At 39.2% G+C, this 16,311-nt stretch overlaps 1 protein-coding gene across 3 annotated transcripts in view; it reads left to right on the top strand.

Annotated features, from left to right (window-relative positions):
- UTRN (utrophin) overlaps positions 1-16,311 on the top strand; it is a 446,595-nt gene that overhangs the window by 158,671 nt on the left and 271,613 nt on the right. For all 3 annotated transcript variants that reach the window (XM_089530248.1, XM_089530249.1, XM_089530250.1), the window contains exons 41-45: positions 3,525-3,710; positions 4,733-4,905; positions 10,544-10,694; positions 13,417-13,592; positions 14,195-14,330. In XM_089530248.1, coding sequence (XP_089386374.1) covers positions 3,525-3,710; positions 4,733-4,905; positions 10,544-10,694; positions 13,417-13,592; positions 14,195-14,330 — 822 coding nt within the window. The remainder of the gene's footprint in view (positions 1-3,524; positions 3,711-4,732; positions 4,906-10,543; positions 10,695-13,416; positions 13,593-14,194; positions 14,331-16,311) is intronic.

The raw sequence follows: 16,311 nt of genomic DNA, 5'->3' as shown, positions 1-16,311 counted from the left end.
CTCAGAAGATGAAGTGCTAATGTGTCAAAGTGCCCAAACTGTTAAGAAAGTACCAATTGGCCAAACTTTATTTTCCATCTCAAATGTATATTTTTAGTATGGAAAATCATAATGCTTGCTTTTTTGTTCTGAACAGAACATTGACCATAAGACATGTGGGGGGGTGGGGGTGGGTTAATGTTTCATTTATCTTTGGCATACTGTAGATGACAAATGGTAAACAATTGATCAATAGTACTGTGACTAACATTTCCCTTTTGAGAACCTTGATGACCTTCATTCTGTTTTAGACCCTGATGATGATTCAGTTGTGTATACAGTAATTTAGAAAAACGAACAATCACCTTTTCATTGCTATTTTTGACTGACTTTATGCTTCAGAAACATGCCAGTTGGGGATATTATCTATTTCTCTGCATCTGGTGTGAGGTTCGCCTAATAACCATTCATATACCAACCTAAGCTCCTTGGAGGAAGGGTGAGATACAACTTTGATGAATAGAAGCAGTTAATTTTTGTGCTCTTTTGAATGAGTTGCCTTTGGGACAAGACTAAAGTCCATCTCATCCAGTATTATGTTACTAATAGCATTTAGCCAGATGCCTCTGAAAGCTCACAAGCCAGGCGTGAAGGTGACCATCTACAGTTTTTTGTCAGCAGCATCTGGTACTCAAAAGAACACTTCTGAAGAATATGTATCCATTTGACTGTCATAACTAATAGCTACTGACCTCAGTGAATGAATTCTAACCTGGGGTGGGAGCCCTTCCAGTCATGAGGTATTACAATCCCCTTTATCTCAAACAGTTGTTCCTGCTGGCAGGACTGATGGGATTTGAACTCCCAACAACTTCTGGAGGAACAGGTTTCCTGCCTAGGTCCATATAATAATTTACTTTAAGGCATGTAACTAGCAGCCACCATATCGTAAAGTGCCCCTCTTTGTCTGCCTTGAATCTATTGCCAATCAGCTTTATCAGGTGACTCAGCTCTAGGACGACCTGCAAAAAAAGAAGATGTTTTTCTACTTACTTTCTCTACCTATTGGTTTGTTTCATAGCCTTCTGTTTTTCTTCTCCTTCCAGAAAGGTTCCAACCTAGTATTTCCTAAATCATTCAGTGCTCCTCCCAAATCAGTGATGCCTATTTCCCATTGTAGGGTCAATTATGCCAAGCACTGTAGCATCACTACGGCTGATGTCACCCTGTGTGGCAACTTATGGTGTCACCCCCCATTAATCTTTTCCCATACCACCCCAGGAAAATGGCACAGAAGGTCTGTTTTTATGCTTTTTTCTTTCTGCTAAAAAGTTATTCTGAGCATCTTCAAAACTTGCATTATAAGTTTTATTTTGGAAAAATTTAGCTTGTTATTGTCTTGTTACTGGGAGGAATAGAAATCTTGTACACAGAAATGCACTTACTATTCAAAATGTAACTACATGAGGGATTTATATAGCAGAATTTGCTGTTCTATTTTCAGTCCTAATTCTAATATTCATAGGCCTATTCACACTTCAGAATTATAGTGCTATTATTCCATTTTAATTGCCATGGTTCTGTGCTGTGGAATACTTGGGTTGACAGTTGAGAGAGAGGCATTTGAAATTCTCAGCCAGAGTACACCAGTGCCTTATCAAATTACATACCCCATAGGCTGGAACCAAAGTGAAACACAAGCATTATAATTCTGTAGTGTGAATGGGCTCCCATCATAAAATTTTGACTCAACCCTCCCCCTTTTAGGCAGATTGAGTGAATGTTTTCAGTGAAATTTCTACCAGAAATTTATTTAGTCAATTTAATGTTAAGGTGATTTTCCTGTTTTTGGTGTTTTTTTTTTTTTTTTTACAAAAGTGCAGCTTTGTTATTTTAATGTTGTGAGCTGCTCTGGGTCCCAATTCTGGAAAGAGAGGGGGATATAAATAAATATTCTGCTGCTGCTGCTGCTACTACTACTACTACTACTACTAAGTTCTTCAGCTGCCAGAGTACTCCCTATTGGTTTTTACTGCATCAGAACATGGCTATAGCTTTAGAAAATTCTGTACATACTCATCAATAAATTTTAGTAAAAAATTGGCTCTCTCTAAAAACCTGAGTTGATTTATCCATGTTTCAATGTATGTACTACACTTTTAATCTTATCAAAAAAGGAACCATCTCATTCTATGACTATGACTAGAGTGGTGAAAGGTGGGAACTTAGTCCGTCCCAGGAGAACCTAAAAGAAACATTGACCCCTCTACTCTCTGTGTTCTGCTTCTGATTTTTTTTTTTTTTTTTTTTTATGCCTCAGTGGGAAAATGGCAGTAGTGGCAGCTCTTGGTGACTCCACTCAATGGAGCACCAAAAGGGATCCAGCTTTGAAGGATTTGGACATTTGTGTATGTTGTCAGGTTTTCTGGTTTAAAATCAAAGGTCTAAAACACATTGTAGAAATAATCCAGTTTGGAACTGCGTTAACTGCTCTGGCTCAGTGCTAGGTAATCCTGGGAACTGTAGTTTTGTGAGACATTTAGCCTTCTCTGTCAGAGATAGCTCTGGTGTCACACTAAACTACAGTTTCCAGCATTCCTTAGCCCTGAGTCAGGGCAGTTAAAGCGATCTCGAACTGGATTATTTTTGCAGTGTGTTTTAGACTGAAGTTATCACATTAAAGTTAAAGGCTATAATTGCTGCTAGTACAATTGCCATTTTCATTGCTTCACCTTTTCACCGTTTTTGACATGTGTTCACATATTACACAGACACCATTTCCTATAGTTTCCTCAGCCTTGACCACAAACAGTTATGCCTGCCAGAATTTTGTAAATTCTTTATCATCGTTTTCCTTTGCTTCATCTTTTCCATCCTTTGAGACGTGCCTCTACATTTTACCCTTGACTTATCCATGGGATGTATCAAAATTAATAATTTTGAACTCAAAATCTGCCCTCAACTTATACATGAGGTTGACTTTTAGTTGGGTATATACAGTACTTCCTAGTGTTTTCTGATGTCTGAACCTCTGCATCAGCTGAAGATGATAGTAATGAAAACACACGCACACACATTTCCTGAAATTCAGGTAGTTGTTGATTCGGGAAATCTTTTATTCTTTCCTGTAACAGCAGCTGATTCATTGGGATGGGATGATAATGTCTCAATTGAAATATTGCTACATTATTTTGTGATGTTCTGTTGATTAATAGAATGTCTCATTTTTTAAAAAAAGAATCTAAGAAGAAAGGTAAATTATTTATAGGAGTACCTGCTCTAGGTACAGGGGACTTGCTACCTGGTAATTATAACTGAAATTCTCTTGGGATGGTATGTCAGTGTTTTAATCATCTTATGTGCTCCCCCCCCCCCAATTATATTTCCATTTACTCTTCAGTTTTTTGGGTTTTTTTGGCAACTGGTACTGAACCTTAAGGGTGGAGTACAGTGAAAGTACAAATAAATATACTATTGTTTTGTTTTCTAATGAGGTCAGTTTAAAAGAGTTAGTTAAATTTGAGTTTTTTTCTCTTTTGCTTTAGGAAGCCCCAGAAAGAATCCAAGGTCCTCATTTATCAACAATCAGGGTATCTCCATTCCCTGCAGAATACTTGGTAGAAATTAACAAGATTTTGCTGGCTATAGCTGATGCTGAGCTCTTGCTAAATGCTCCTGAACTTCATTCTGGTGCTTTTGAGGATTTCTCTACTCAAGAAGATTCATTAAAGGTATTGAAAAATGAAATGTAGTATGAGGACAGAAAACAGAAATTTGTGCTTAAAACGGTAGTTATTTGTTATTAAAGGCCTAATTCGTGTGCAGCACAAGCCAATCCCTAATGTTACAAAACTGACTCAACCTAGGTGGTCATCATGTAGGAAATTTGTAGCCTTGTGATTCATACATACCTGTGTGCCTAATTTTATTATATTGCCATTGAATTTGTTATATATAAATACTGTATTTTAATGTACTTATGAGGTGATACTGACTTTCAAGTATTTTTGGAAGCGATGCCAAGACAAGAAGAGTCCTCCTAGGGTGTAGACTTTCAAGCTCAAGGGAAGAGAGGACTCTGTTTGTCCCCTCTGCCTGTGTCTTAGCTGGTGGGATCAAGGTAAGAGAGGTAGGTACCTCAACACAGTACCCACCTCTTCACTCACTTCATAGCTGGAGTATGGGCCAGTAAAAGCTACCAATCCTTGGGGTGGCCAGTAGGAGAGAATACATAGACTCCCTCTCCCAAGGAGTACAGTATTTCTCTCTTGATAGCATCATGGTGTAAAAAGCTTGTGTGTGTATGTTTCTCTGTGTGGCAATATACATATGTGTATGTATGCATGTGCTGGGGACTATGCTTGTATTAGTGTGATGGGGAAGGACCTGAACAAGACACTCTGATGAAGCCAGAAAGAGAAAGAAAAAATATGAAATGATTGTCTAATACACGGAAAATATTTGTCTAATACAGGAAAACATATACATGATCAAACATTCCAACATATGATGTATGGATTCTAATCTCACAGAATGGAAGGTTTCTAAAATTTTTTATTAAAATGTAGTGATAAAACCTATGGGCTAGAATTAAGTTTTATACCCCAGAAAAGGTATTAAAATTTATATATTGTTAATGCTTTTTGTCATTTAATCAAATCTCCATTTTCCCAGCTGGTTCTCAATCTTAATTGGGTGCTGATGCTGCCTTGTTGAACATTTCCATATTATTATTGATATACTCTGCCTACAGAACATAAAAGACATGTTGGACAAACTTGGTGATCAGATTGCAATTATTCATGAAAAACAACCGGATGTTATACTGGAAGCATCTGGACCTGAAGCTATACAAATAGGAGACTCGCTAACACAGCTGAATGCAGAATGGGACAGAATTAATAGGATGTATAATGATCGCAAAAGGTAAATAAAAGGACTCTGTATATTTTATGTTTAGAATTAACAGGATGTATAATGATCGCAAAAGGTAAATAAAAGGACTCTGTATATGTTATGTTTAAAACAAAACAGAGCAAAAACAATTGATTTATGTTATATGTTATATGGGATAGTGCATAGTCAGTGGCAAGGTGGTGTTTTGCATTTTCCTGTAGAGACAAGACATTTCTTTTAGGTTAAGTCTGCTAAACGTGGGTGAAACCAGGCTGAACTTTTTTTGTTTTAATTACCACCACCACCACCAAAACCACATTTCTTGGAGAGGATGAGGAACTTTCTTTTTCGTTTAGGAGGCAAATTCCATTGGCTTTACTTCATCAGTGGGCAGGGCTAAAGGAATAGAGTATGGGTAGAGCAAACTGGCAAGACTAGATGTAATTCTTACCAGTTTTTCAGATCTAATCTTAGGAAGAGATTTTGTTTTGTTTTTGTGGGTTTTTTGGGCTATGTGGCCATCTTCTAGAAGAGTTTATTCCTGATGTTTCGCCGGCAGTAATAAACTCTTCTAGAACATGGCCACATAGCCTGAAAACCCCACAAAAAACTATGGATGCCAGCCATGAAAGCCTTCGACTTCACAGATTTTGTTTTCTTTGCTTGACTTTTCTAATATGCTTCTTTTCACATCTTCCACTGTCATACTAGAAAACTATGTGCTGATCTTGGGTAATTCTTTCAAGGTAGTTAATGGTAATACGGACTGAACACTGATTTGGATTATGGTTAGTGAAATTAAAGATTCCAGAAGTTTAAATATTGTGTTTATAAAACATAAAATATAAAGCAGAAAGCTTTGAGGATTGTAGAATGTGTGTGTGTGTGTGTTACTAAGAACGTAGGCAGTTTCAGGTAAAAAGCCAGTCTAATAAAAACATATAATAATCTAGTGAGAAAATATGCTACAGTGAACCTCCCAAAAGGTTCCCTGTTAAAAAGTACCAGCTGATACAATTAGATGGCTGATACAACCTGATGGAAGGCAGCCAAGAACAAGACACCCTGAAGAACTCTTCTCTTGTCTGGAGGAGAGTAATGTTTGTGTAAATGGGGACTCGTCAATGTTTAATGGATATTGTTAGATATAGCAATGCATAGGGATATTATAGGAGAAGAGCCTGTGTGGTGTAGTGGTTTGAGTGTTGGACTAGGACTCTGGAGGCAATGGTTTGAATTCTGGCTTAGCCATGGTCACCCATTGGGTGAGTCACAGTTTCAGAGGTTGGCAGTGGCAACCCCCCTCTGAAGACACTTGCCAAGAAAGCTCCATGATAGGTTAACCTTATGTCGGAAGTCAGAAATGACTTGAAAGGACACAACTACAACACCAGGGAATATTATCTCCCTTGGATACCTGCATGTTCTTCCACAAATGGTGTATAGGTTAGGATACCTCCAAAACTGTGTAAGATTTAATGTCTCTCTATGTTTTAAATACAGAGATGCCTGCTAAGGAAATGAAGATGGTATAAAGGTTAAATACCTTATGAATGTATGATGCCATATCTATAGTGAAATGTAATGAAAATACTGTGCCTAAACATTGAAAAGGGAATGTTTTCTCCTAAGGGGAGTGTATTATTTATTTATTTATTTAATTTGATTTCTATGCTGTCTTTCTCCCAGAAAGGGACCCAAGGGGGCTTACAAATAACAATTCTAAAAAACATATTACAATAACACAATTAAAAACAACAGCGAAAACAATATAAAATTACAAACATCAAACCCACAATAAAACCACAATAATCACCCCATATAAAAGCCATCCCATGATAACACATTAAAGCCTGCCTGAATAAAAACATTTTTGCTTGCCGACGAAAGACAAGCAGGGAGGGAGCCAGCCTTGCTTCTTGTGGAAGGGCATTCCAGAGGGTGGAGCAGCCACCGAGAAGCCTCTCTATCGTGCCCTCACCAGGTGAGCTTGTGATGGTGGCAGAACCGAGAGAAAGCCTTCTCCTGAGGATGTTAGGGCTCTAGCAGGTTCCTATGGGGAGATATGGTCTCTCAAATAGTTTGGAGCTGGGCTTTATAGGTCATGACCAGCACTTTGAATTGTGCCCTGGAACAAATCGGTAGCCAATGAAGCTGTTTCAGCAAGGGAGCTATATGCTTCCTATAACTGGCCCCAGTCAGGATTCTCGCTGAGGTGTTTTGCACCCGCTAAAGTTCCCAAGCAGTTTCCAAAGGCAGCCCCACATAGAGTGCATTATGGTAGTCCAAATGGGATGTAATCAAGCATGTGTCACTCTAGTCAGATCTGATGTCTCAAAGAATGGGTGCAGCTGGTGCACTATTTTTAGCTGTGTGAATGCACTGCTAGCCACTGCTGAGGCTCAGAGTGGAGTCCAGGAGCACACTCAAGCTGCAAACCTGAGATTTCAGGGGCAGTGTAACAGCACAGGCAGAGTCTGTATTCCCTGATCTGCCTTATGACTGACCAGGATCACCTCTGTCTTGTGTGGATTAAGCTTCAATTTGTTCACCTTATCCAGTCCATTACTGGCAGGTGACACTGGTTCAGTACAAGAGACAGCTTCCTTGGAATCAGATGAGAAGGAGAGCTATAGTTGGGTGTCATCCGCATACTGGTGACACCACACCCCAGAGATCCAGATGATCTCTTCCAGTGGTTTCATGTAGATGTTAAATAACACAGGGGACAGAACAGAACCCTGAGGGACCCCACAGAGCAGTGGCCAGGGAGTCAAATAGGAGTCCCCCAACACCACCTTCTGAGTGCGCCCCTCCAGGAAAGGCTGGAACTACTACATAACAGTACCCCTAAGTCCCATCCTTGAGAAGCGGCCCAGAAGGATACCATGGTCGAAAGCTGCTGAGAGATCCAGGAGAAACAACAGGGACACAGTCCACTCAGTCTCCCATGTGAATATCCTAAGATACCTGAGCACTGAAGTGGAGTATTGACGCTTACTCTGCTTGTTTGGTCTCTACCGTAATTCATGATTTGGAAGCCCATGAGACAAGAATTTGATAAAAGGGACCTCCAAACAGACACAGATTAGCTGTCAAATGCCAAAGAACCCCAAGTTCCTCAGTCTAAAGTTGAGGACCCATGAGGAGTCCTCATAAACAGTCTGAGCTCTTAGTTAATTTCCCTTTTATTCTTGTACACTTCAGTTGAGAAGGCCAACTCTGGAATTTGGTCAATCCCTGTCCTTCCCTTTTCAGCCTATTTTCAGCAGTAGCTCTCTCTCTCTCTCTTTGTGTGCTGCAGCATATCTGATTTCTTGTTGTGTAATATCCTGAATGTTCTTTCTGCATAGCCAATATTAAGAAAAAAATCTTAGCTCTTACTTTACTAATTTCAGTACATCACTGACTAAATTTAGTGCCTTATTATCCATTTGCAAACTTCACCAATCTTATATTAACTATTAAGCATTCAAAACAGTTTCTCTGGTTGTAGTTAATTGGGAAAATATAGTGGATTGATTCTTCTTGCCTATCTATTGAAGGATAAGCCATTGTTTGAAATTATGCAATTAAGACCTGGAATACTATTGATATTTATTATTTTTAGAGGTCCCCTTGTAAAGCTAATGGTAGTCAATATGACTATCACTATTTAACCTGACTTTTTGCATCAGTTAGACACATAGTTGGCATATACAAATCTTTTGTGTTCATTTATACTTGAATGGCAGAGTATTTCACTGTATTATTTTAGTATGTTATAATTTTCAGTGTTGAGTGTCTTTTCATAGCCTCTACCAACACTGACTAGTTAACACTCTTTCTTTTTGTCCAGGATTAGACGCTCCTAATGCAGGCCTCTTAGGGCTCAAGCTTAGTGTGGTAGGCATACCAAGGCATATGGTCCACAAAGATCTTTACATACATGACCATAAAGAAATACTACTTTCCTCCTGAGACCTTATGTTTTCTCCCTTTTACTTTATATTCTGCAACTAGATCTGAACGAAGCCCACCATGCCTGTACTTCATTTTGCAAGATAGTGATCTCTATCAGTAATAGACTACTATTTTGAAATGGATTACTGTTTTGCAAATGTATTGGGCCTGATTCAGATTAACACAATAGTGCAAAGGAAGTTGGAAAATACCTTTACCTCTTCACTAGGGTTCTGATTGAGACTTGCTCTCCCACACTTAATTAGAGTGGAACAGGAAGCAGAAGTAGCTTACATATGGTCAGAAGTCTAGGGCTAATAGTCAGTGCTCTGGACTGACTGACTATCTTACAACTTAACATACACACCTTTGAAGCAGGTTTAAGAATTACACAATCACCCCTCCCCATGTTGTTGGGCTTCACCTCCCAGCTCTTCTGTCCATTGGTTCTGTTGGCTAAGGCAGTTGAGGCTTTCAATCCAACAACATCTGATGGCCTGCATAATTCCTATCAACTTCTTTTAAATAAAAGGTCCTGCAGTTTCCTATATATTCAAAAATTTGACCATTGTTTTGAAAACTACATTCTATTTATAAGAAATTGAAAACTGCTCAAGGGTGGTATGTAAAAAAGGTTTGCCTACAAATCAGTGCCAGTTTTGATGCTAAATTTATAGCATGGAGTTTCTTCATTTTCTTCATTCTTGGAGAAGACATGTCTCATTCTGATCCATCCATTTTTGGAGAAGAGTTGCCTATTCTGATCCTCAATTATAGTATTTGACTTCCCTCCAACTGATTCTTGATGTATTTGTTAAAGTAGTGGGTTATAGTTACTGTGTATACTCAGCTATAGAAATTTTAGTCAAAAAATTGACCCAAAAAACCTGAGTTGACTTATCCACAGGTCAATGTAAATACTGTACTTAAACTCTTACCAATAAAAGGAACCATTCCCTGGTGAAAAGTAAGAGCATAATCTGTCCTGGAATCACTAACACCCCCCCCCCAATGCTCTTGTCCATCCTGCCTTTAGTATAAGCACAAACACTTATGCTTGCTGAAATTTTGCAAGGTCTTTGGCATGGTTTTCCTTTGCTTTTCTGCTGGAAACTTTGCATTGTTATACGCTCCAAAGTTTTACCCTCGACTTATCTATGGGCCATAATTTTGCCCCCAAAACCTGCCTTTGATTTATACATGAGGTTGACCTATAGTTGAGTATACATGGTAGGTCTATGGGTAAATCTGATTTTAGAATGTGATTTAAACTTGATCTGAGCCAGTTTTGCTGCCTCCTCTTTGCACTTAATCTTTGACTGTTCCCAACTCTCTTCTAAATGGTAAAAATAGTAGTTGGATGGAATTACTGAAAGTCAGTGCTTAATGGAGAATATTTCTTTCATTCATATATAGATCTATATCTAAGGTATAAATAAGAATAAAATCAAGGGTAATTAATCATTTTTACAATTGCTGATGTGTGTGTAGTTTTCCTTAAGGTTGGAGCTAGTGCCTAATCAATCTTTATTTTCCATGCCACTAAATCTGACCTCTCATGTTTGATTCTGTTAGCTAAATGACTGTGCAATGTCCTGTTAGTCCTATAGCGTGAAGATTTTTTTAAAAAAAGTTTAGTTTATGTTTTGCAAAGGAAACAAAACACTAATGTTTTTGAAATACACTTAGAAAACTACTGTTTCCCACCCCCACTTATTTCATACAGTTGCTTTGATAAGTCTGTGGAAGAGTGGAGGCAGTTCCATTGCGATCTCAATGATCTATCACAGTGGTTAGCAGAAGCGGAAGGTTTGCTGGCTGAAGCCCATGCTGCAGATGGAAACCTGGATATAGATACAGGAAGGATACACCAGCAGGTATCTACTCTGAATTTCTGTTAAGATAGCAATCTCTTTTCCTTTACTTTTAGCTCTGTCATTGAGAAGAATATAGAAAAATAATACTGTATTCCCAATTGTCATTTGCAATTGTTGAACTGATAAAATGAAAGAATTTCCTTTAATATCCCTTAAAATCAATTATTTTAAATACAGAGAAATTGTGATGCCAGATTATGGATGTGGCTTCCAAATTATTTTGATAGTCCAGCTGCCAACTGTACAGCTTTTGATCTACTGGCTTTTCATTTATATGAAAGTGCCTGTACTGTGTTTTTCAATGTTAATCAAAACGCAAAGGTCATCATTTATTTTGGAAACCTTTCTCCACAATACTAATCATTTGTGCCAGGATGGAAGCGCTATTAAAAGTACTTAACTTATGGGTGGCCTGTTCTCTACTTCTGTCTCATGACAGGGCAATCCTGTGGACATCAAGCAAGGAAAAGCCAAGGTGGAGAATCCTCCACATCCAAAGCTTTGACAAGAGCTGAGTGGCATGGTGGGAGTGGGGTGGAAAGAGTGGAAATCAGCATGACATCTCCAAGGCTGGCTTCTTTCCTTCTCTAATTAGGGGTATGGTGGAGGAATAGTCAGGCTTGGATCCAGTGGATCCATGGATCTCTCCCAAAGGCTTACTTTTCTTGCTGATACCACTATTGTAGCACTGATGGTAGAATCAATGCAGGGGACGCTCCCTTCTTGGAAGGTAGAAGGTGGATATCCTATGTTAGTTAGATGTTGCAGACTGTTTTATTTTATGTCATTTATGTCATTTGCAGTTCCTCAAGGTTTCCACAGCATCTCAGAACTTAAAAACAAACAAACAAGGAGGTGGCTTTACAGATCTCTGTCTTAGGGGAGAATGAATAAAGGGATGGGATTGCTGTTGAGAAGCCCCTGCGCCTATTAAAGGCAAACCTCTGTTTCATAAATAGTACAAGCTGGACCAAGACCTTATCAGATGTTATGTGTGTACATGCTTTTTTGGGGTGGAGGTGGGGGGAAGGAAACCTATATAGGAGCGGATGTGCCTTATGATCTTTGAGACCCAAATCAAGTTTTTGATTTCGGAGATAAGAACTGGCACTTCAAACTGTGTCCGGTAAAGCTAAGAGAAATGCTTTGCAATAAATAAGTCTAAACTCATAGCCTCCAATATTCTGTTTAAATGAAGTTTCTGCACCATCCTTAAAGGCAGCCACTTTATAATGTGCAACAGGACTTCCATCTAGAAATCTCCAAAGATATTAGGTTATCTTCCAGCAACAGTTAAAGCCATTCCTGCAGTGAAAGCTGAGATAAAGCATTCTGGAAATCAAGTATGGATGAAAAACAAATGAAAACTGCATACTGAGATATTACAAATGAGAAATACTTCATGAATATGATATTTTGCTGATATGTGGACTTCAGGTTAAAACCTCATCTTTAAACTCATGTAGATAAATTATGTTATTCCCAAAAAGAGTTAGATCCATTGAATGGGTGAGACTTGTTAAAATAATCACTTTTGTAACTTTTATTGCTTTTAACATTTCTGCTGTTGTTGGGACTAACAACTGAAATTAAAATGTTAATTTAAAGGCATGATGTATTATGATTATATTTAGATAGAAGTGTTCATCTTCAAGTAATTTCTGTAAGATATATTCAGAGGGGGTTTACCTTTGCCTTCCTCTGAAGCTGAGGGAGTGTGACATTTCTAAGGTTTTCCAAGACTCCCTGTCGTTGCTGGGGTTTTTCCATGTCCAAGTGGGGAGTTCAGTTGTAATCCAATGCTCAAACCCACATTTTAATTTGTTATAACTTAATCATTTAATTTGGCAACAAAAAGCATTTAGCTACAAAAAGCACTGAGTTCTATTTTACTACTGTGCCTAGAACAGGTGTATTTGTTACATACTTTTTACTATATAGTGAAGAGATCTCTGGTGACAGGGAATGGCTTTTCTGGTTGTTAAGGATGTGAATATTTGAGTCTGACTTTCTCTGTCTTCTCTCAATTTCCTTGGGTTTTTGATCATATCTGCAGATCATGGGAACATTGTCCTTAATTAGTCTAGCAGAAACCTTGTACTGTTATAAAGAAGAGGTAGCATTTTCATTCTGTGATTCCCCAAAATAAAACTGGTACAGTGTTAAAAAAAATTGTACAGAAACTTAAAGGCATGTGTAGAAACTGGTTACACTGATCTTAGCAAAAAGGCTAAAACTGTGTGTGCGTGCGTGCGTGCGTTTGCTCAGCCTTTTTGCTAAGATCAAATGTAGCCAGTATTAAGGAGGTCACGGGTATGACTTTGCAGGACCTAAACAGAGGAGTGGAGGATAGGGAATCTTCGCCATGGGTAGGGATCGACTGGAGCGCGGTTAACAACAACAAATGTATGAATGAATGAATGAATGAATAAATAAATAAATAAATAAATAAAATTTTAAAGGGTGTTAATATGTTGAACCTTCATACTGGCCTAGTTTCAGCAGTATATTCTTTGTCACTGATAGCTTGATATTCATGAATACATGTTCCTAATAACAAGTGCCTAATCATTCTCTGAAGCAACGTTGATATAACTTCTGTTTTGGTTTTTTTTTTGGTTATTTTTTAAAGCACTGTGTGCTCAGTCATTGTTTCAGGCTACAGATCAATGTCAAATTGGGTAAGCAACAAAATTCAGCTTGGTTTTTATATTTGTGACAGGAACTTGAAGAAGGAGTCAGCAGCCATCAGGCCAGCTTTTCAGCACTGAACAGAACAGGGGAAGGAATCATACAGAAACTCTCCACTACAGATGGAAGCTTCTTGAAAGAGAAACTAGCAGGGTTAAATAAACGCTGGAAAGCCACCACTGCTCAAGTCATGGAAAGACAACAGAGGTAACTGGGTCAGTTAGCATTTGGGGTATCTTAGGAGAAGCACTGGGGACAAATTCCTTTAGAAGCTTCAGATGAGGCTGTTTGCCATCAACTCAATAACTTTTGTGGCCTGATTCTCAAAGGTTTCCCAAGGCTGCTTTGTAGCAATTAGGAACCACTTCTTCTTTCAGGAAATGCATGTGCAAGCAGAGAAACTTAAGATTTTTTCATGCTATGTTTTATGGAATAGCTTGTCAAATAATGGTATGTTTTGGTGCTGAAATGATGTTTTGAAATTACATTTTATTAGTGATCTGTGCATGCTGCCGCTGCCTTGAATACTTCTTAACAGACAGAAAACAAATGAAAACCTGACTGCCAAATTGACACATTGATCCAGATAACCAATTTATCTAAAGCTCAATGTAATTAGTGCTGAATTTTAAACTTTTAAAATGTAAAATGTTTACTAATCTTGAAAACCAATTTCCCTATCAAACTAAAATAGCAGGTACCAGGGAGGCAAGCTGCACAGTGCCAGATTCCATCTAGATTGCCTTTTATATGTATTTCAGTATTGATAATGATTTTCTTGTTTCATATTCCATGTATTTGTGTCACAGATTGAAAATGGAAAATCAACAATTAATAGACTTCACAAGAAAGCTAGAAGAATTTAGTTGCTGGGTAGAAAATGTAGAAAATGCCCTGGGTGAGAAACCTACAGTCAGCCATGAAGAAAATCTGCGAGAATTAATGGCAAGTTACATATAGTTGTTGATTGCTTTTGAGTTGTAATTAATCTTCCTCCTTCTGGGCAAGTGTGGATTCTTCTGTGTCTACATTGTGGTACTGGATCACAGACACATGATGCAACCCTGTATGTAGGGTTGCCATAAGTGAGGACCTCCAAACCGGGACAAATGTAGGACAAATGCAGGACAATATTTTCAAATGTAGGACACATTTTTTTAAAAATGGAGGACACGCAAAAAATTGAGGCTTTTTTAGAAATGTTAATATAAATGCATGTTTCTTAGGCATGATCAAAATGGAGGACATTTTGACATTATTCGTAGACAGATCACGGAAATGTCCTTCCCTTTCTGGCCACCCCCCTCTCCCCATTCCAAACAGCACATTTGAGCATTGAACATGGCTTTAACATTGTCTCTTGCATATTTCAGAGGCTTATTCCACAACCAAACCCTTTGGTCAAGGGACTTTGGTTTTTCTTCATTTTGACTTGTTTTGTCTGTATTCCACCCCACTAAATAAAGGAGACATGAAATGGAGTTAATGGGTACAAGTTGTTAAACAAAAAAGTCTTGTGAGACTCTGTAGGCAAGAGGTGCACCATGTTAAGAACTGCATTAAGCACACTTAGGCTGCTGCCACACTGCTTTCACTCTCATCACTCCATCCTATGGAATCCTGGGATTTGTAGTTTGTTGTGGTGCCAAGGCTGGGCTTTGAAATCTCAGGCATAAGAGAGGCAAAAGGCTTGGGCTGCATCTACACTGGAAAAATAATCTGGTTTGAGACCACTTTAACTGCCTCGGCTGAATGCTATGGAATTCTGGGAATGGTGGTCTGTTCCAGCACCACAGCAGAATGGCAGTTAAACCCCTGGAAAGCTCTCTGACCAAGGTGACCAATGCCCTCACCCCAAAATGTAGGGCACCCAAGCAAAAAAATGTAAATAAAAGCTAAAAACACCCATGTAATTATAAATCCATGCTTCTTAGCCATGATCCAAATGGAGGACCTTTTGAAATTTGACAGAAGAGGACATGTCCTGGAAAAGGAGGAGGATGCCTGGTCACCTTGTCTCTGGTCCAAAATACACTGCAGAAATAAAACAATGCTGGACTGAAATGCCCTCACCAAAGCTGCATCCTCACCAAAGCTGCATCCACACTGAGGAAATAATCCAGTTTGAGAGTGACTTAACTGTCCTGGGTTAGTGCTGGGGAATGCTGGGAACTGTAGTACATTGTGGCCCCAGAGCTATCTCTGACAGGGAGTCCCATAACCCTCCAAACGTAGTTGAACTGCAGTGCCCAGAATTCCTCCCCAGGTGCATCCACACTGAGGAAATGGTCCAGTTTGAGACTGCTCAGTGCTGGGGAATCCTGGGAATTGTAGTCTATTGTGGCCTCAGAGCCATCTCTGACAGAGAAGTCTCAATGTCTCCCAAACACTCGCATTCCCAGGATTCCCTAGCACTGAGTTAAAGCAGTCTCAAAGTGGGTTATTATTCCTACAGTGTGTGTGAGAGATATAAAAGCTAGGGACTGGATTCATTTGGAGGATCTCTGTGTCCAAAACACACTGCTTGGACTGCCAGGGCTCAGTGCTATGGAATCCTGGGAATTGTAGTTTATTGTGGCACCAGAGCTCTCTGACAGAGAAGGCCAAATGCCTCACAGACCCCAGAATTCCAGAGCATTGAGCTTTGGCAGTTAAAGGGGTCTCAAAGTGCAGGGGGGGGGGGGAGAGAGAAAAGCCAGGGAGTGTGAATGAGCTCTGAGAGGAGGAGGAGGAGGAGGAGGAGGAGGAGGAGGAGGAGGAGGAGGGAGGGAGCCAAGGGAAGTGGCCAGGACCACCAGAGGAGCCCCTGCTTTTCCTCATCATCACAGCCTTCTCACTGCTGGCAAGAGGCTCTGCCCCCAGCCAGGCAACGCCTCCATTCAGTCTCCTTTTGTCAAAAGAGCTCTGGTGCCACAAGAAACTACAA

This window comes from Sceloporus occidentalis, unplaced genomic scaffold (genome assembly GCF_023333645.1).
Source record: "Sceloporus occidentalis isolate IW3139 unplaced genomic scaffold, rSceOcc1.0.p SCAF_6, whole genome shotgun sequence".
Taxonomy (NCBI): domain Eukaryota; kingdom Metazoa; phylum Chordata; class Lepidosauria; order Squamata; family Phrynosomatidae; genus Sceloporus; species Sceloporus occidentalis.
This window is presented reverse-complemented; position numbering and strand designations above follow the sequence as displayed.